Here is a 2,787-nt window from a genome sequence, read left to right as displayed (position 1 = left end):
TCCATCTTTATTTGACCCTCTAACTCTAGCACTTTCTATTCTGTTTTAATTCTACTTTATCTATTTATCTTCTTTTTTATAAAAGAAAAAACTAACTAGCTTTCTATTTTATTTCTATTCTATCTACTTGTTTTTCTTTGTGTGTGTGTGCTTGCTACCTGTACTGCATTAGGCTAACTGAGACTTGTCATTTGCACTTACATATTAACTAAAATCACAGTTTCATTGTTTGTAGAGAGAGACGCGCAGACGCAGGTAGACTATTTCACACACGCAACTGTCACCTTTCTCTTTCTCTCTCTCTCTTGATCGATCAATCTAAATAATTCATTCAAGTAGCTAAATATTATAATTAATTCACATAAGTGTGATCTTACCGCACTATTTCATCTCTGTCTGATCTGAAGCGGGCAGAATGCTGAGCTAACGATCCGTAGCTTCGCGTCCAGGGCCGCATTAAGACCGCACTGGGCCCTGGGGCTATGACTTACTGCAGGGCCCCCCATCACAATAATTATATATATATATATATATATGGTACAACGCGGCTAAAGGCGCCTTTGATATTATTTTAATCTAAACCACTACACGGCACAAAAACGTTGCGTAGCACTTTCCAAAACATTCGCTTTTCAAGATGCATATGTATTTTGTCTGATTCTTGACGCGACCGCACACAGCAGTGCAAAGTTGATTCTGTGCTTACTTAATCTAATATTTGATGTTTTTCTTAAAAATGTTGTAGATTTAAGTAGCATACGAGAATCGCTAAAATTAATGCATATATTTTGAGACAAATGTCTTCTTTATGATTTTCAGTTTTGTTTAAGATAATTAAAGCAACAGTTTTTAAATAACGAAATAATATGTAAAAGTATGGTATTTGGGGTAAAAAGCGCCCCTGCTGTTGGGGCTAAAGGCGCACAGTTATTAACATGATAATTAACAGACGGCTGACTTTCTCATTTGTCGACATTCAGATGGTAAATATCATATATTATGTTGGGTGTCCATATTAGAGATAATCACCATGTTTAGAATGAAACCATCATATTTAAAAACATGATATTAATCATATCATATAATAAAATATAATTTGTTGTGACTACTGTAAATATATATATTCAATTATTATTGGCTCTCCTTCAATACTTTCAGAATCTTTACTTATTAAAACGGTTTTGTTTCTGTGTTTTAAAATATATTGTTTTATATTAACATTTTAATGACAGTATATTTATTGAAAATAAATTATTATTATATTTTTCAAAATAAGCAAAAAATAGTACAAACTTTGCTAAAGTGATTGTTTTGAGCAAGTATTAACATAGACAATATAAACAAAACAAAAACATTATTTTAGCTGAAGTATTTGTATCAATACTGTAGTCCTTTTACCTCGTGTGCGGGGTAAAAGGCCCCTCTTGCCACCTCATACATTTATAAGATATTTAAACAAAATAAACAACTTGAATGATTTATTTTCACACAAAATATGTTGCTCCATTAATGTTCAATACAACATATATATTTTTCCTGCAATTATATATTTTAGGCGTATATGTATATGTATATGTAAATATTCTCATTGTGCAGAATTTTAACCATATTAGCCTAATACAAGTTTAACCAGATTTTCCTTTTTATATTTTCTGTATCTGACAGTCAAATCCCATACAACGCCACGTTCTACATGCCTCCAGCCTGACAGGAATCACCCCCACAATTGCTGAGACATATTCAGAAGATCTAAAGAATATAATCAGTCAAATGCTCAGCTGTAACCCTAAAGACAGACCTTCAGCTAATGAGATTTTGGCAAAACCATTCCTGAAAGATGCAGTGAACAGAAACAGGAGAATTCCAGACCAACTTGAAGAAAGATTCATGAAGTCCACTGAGAACTTTGATGAGGCCTACAAACACTCAGAGGCCTTTCTGAATGAAATGGAAAAAACAGCAGATTCACTAGAGGAGATACATCGTAAATGCACTATAGGCAGTTTGTCAGGTGCAGTCGTTGGAGCAGCTGGAGGAATCACTGCATTGGTTGGTGCAATTCTGGCACCTTTCACTCTTGGGGCATCTCTGATTGTTACAGGCGTTGGTATAGGAGTCAGTGTTGCAGGTGGTGTAACAGGTGCTGCATCCAACATTACGGATACAGTAAAACAAAAATCACTCCGTGAGAGTCTAAAAAAAATGGAGCAAATATGCAAAAATGAAGGTGCTCTAATTTTCAGTTCACCAAAAACACTGAGTCTTCTGAGAAAAATCACAAAGTTCAGTGATTTTGTCAGTTACTTAACATTTGATCATGTGAAAATATTATGGAGGGTAGGGAGAAGTACAGCAGTGTTTGCTGCAGAACTTGCATGTCTGTTGGTAAATGTTGGCAGAGTTGGTGCTCAGGCTGCCAAATTAGGACGTGCAGCAGTGGCAGTTTCAGGTGTGTTAAGTGGACTGTTAGTCATTGTTGATGGCATCTTCATAGCGAAAGATTCTCAAGAGATTCATGAGATCAGACAACAGGGAAACATAGATGATCCAGAAAAGGTCAAATCTAGTGTGCTCAAGTCCATCGCAAAGATGAGGAAAACACACAAAGAGCTTTGTGCTGTCTTGAAGGCAATTAAAGAAACAAGAGAGTCAATTCTAAAGAAAAGAAGAAAAAATCGTCCAGAGGTGAAAGAGACCAGATTTAAATACACCACCAGTCAGACTCATGCATAATCATATTCATTTGTCTGTGAGCTTTAATGATGAAAAAATACAAATAATATGTAT

The 2,787-nt window shown here is 35.0% G+C and overlaps 1 protein-coding gene across 1 annotated transcript in view; it reads left to right on the top strand.

Moving 5' to 3' along the window:
* Positions 1-2,757, top strand: part of LOC107575685 (apolipoprotein L3-like) — a 7,250-nt gene extending 4,493 nt beyond the window's left edge. Inside the window, exon 2 of the mRNA XM_016262039.1 lies at positions 1,666-2,757. Coding sequence (XP_016117525.1) covers positions 1,666-2,733 — 1,068 coding nt within the window. The 3' untranslated portion in view covers positions 2,734-2,757. The remainder of the gene's footprint in view (positions 1-1,665) is intronic.
* The last annotated feature ends 30 nt before the right edge of the window (positions 2,758-2,787 follow it).

The sequence above is a fragment of the Sinocyclocheilus grahami genome, unplaced genomic scaffold, assembly GCF_001515645.1.
Source record: "Sinocyclocheilus grahami isolate Dianchi unplaced genomic scaffold, SAMN03320097.WGS_v1.1 scaffold2815.1, whole genome shotgun sequence".
Classification (NCBI taxonomy): domain Eukaryota; kingdom Metazoa; phylum Chordata; class Actinopteri; order Cypriniformes; family Cyprinidae; genus Sinocyclocheilus; species Sinocyclocheilus grahami.
This window is presented reverse-complemented; position numbering and strand designations above follow the sequence as displayed.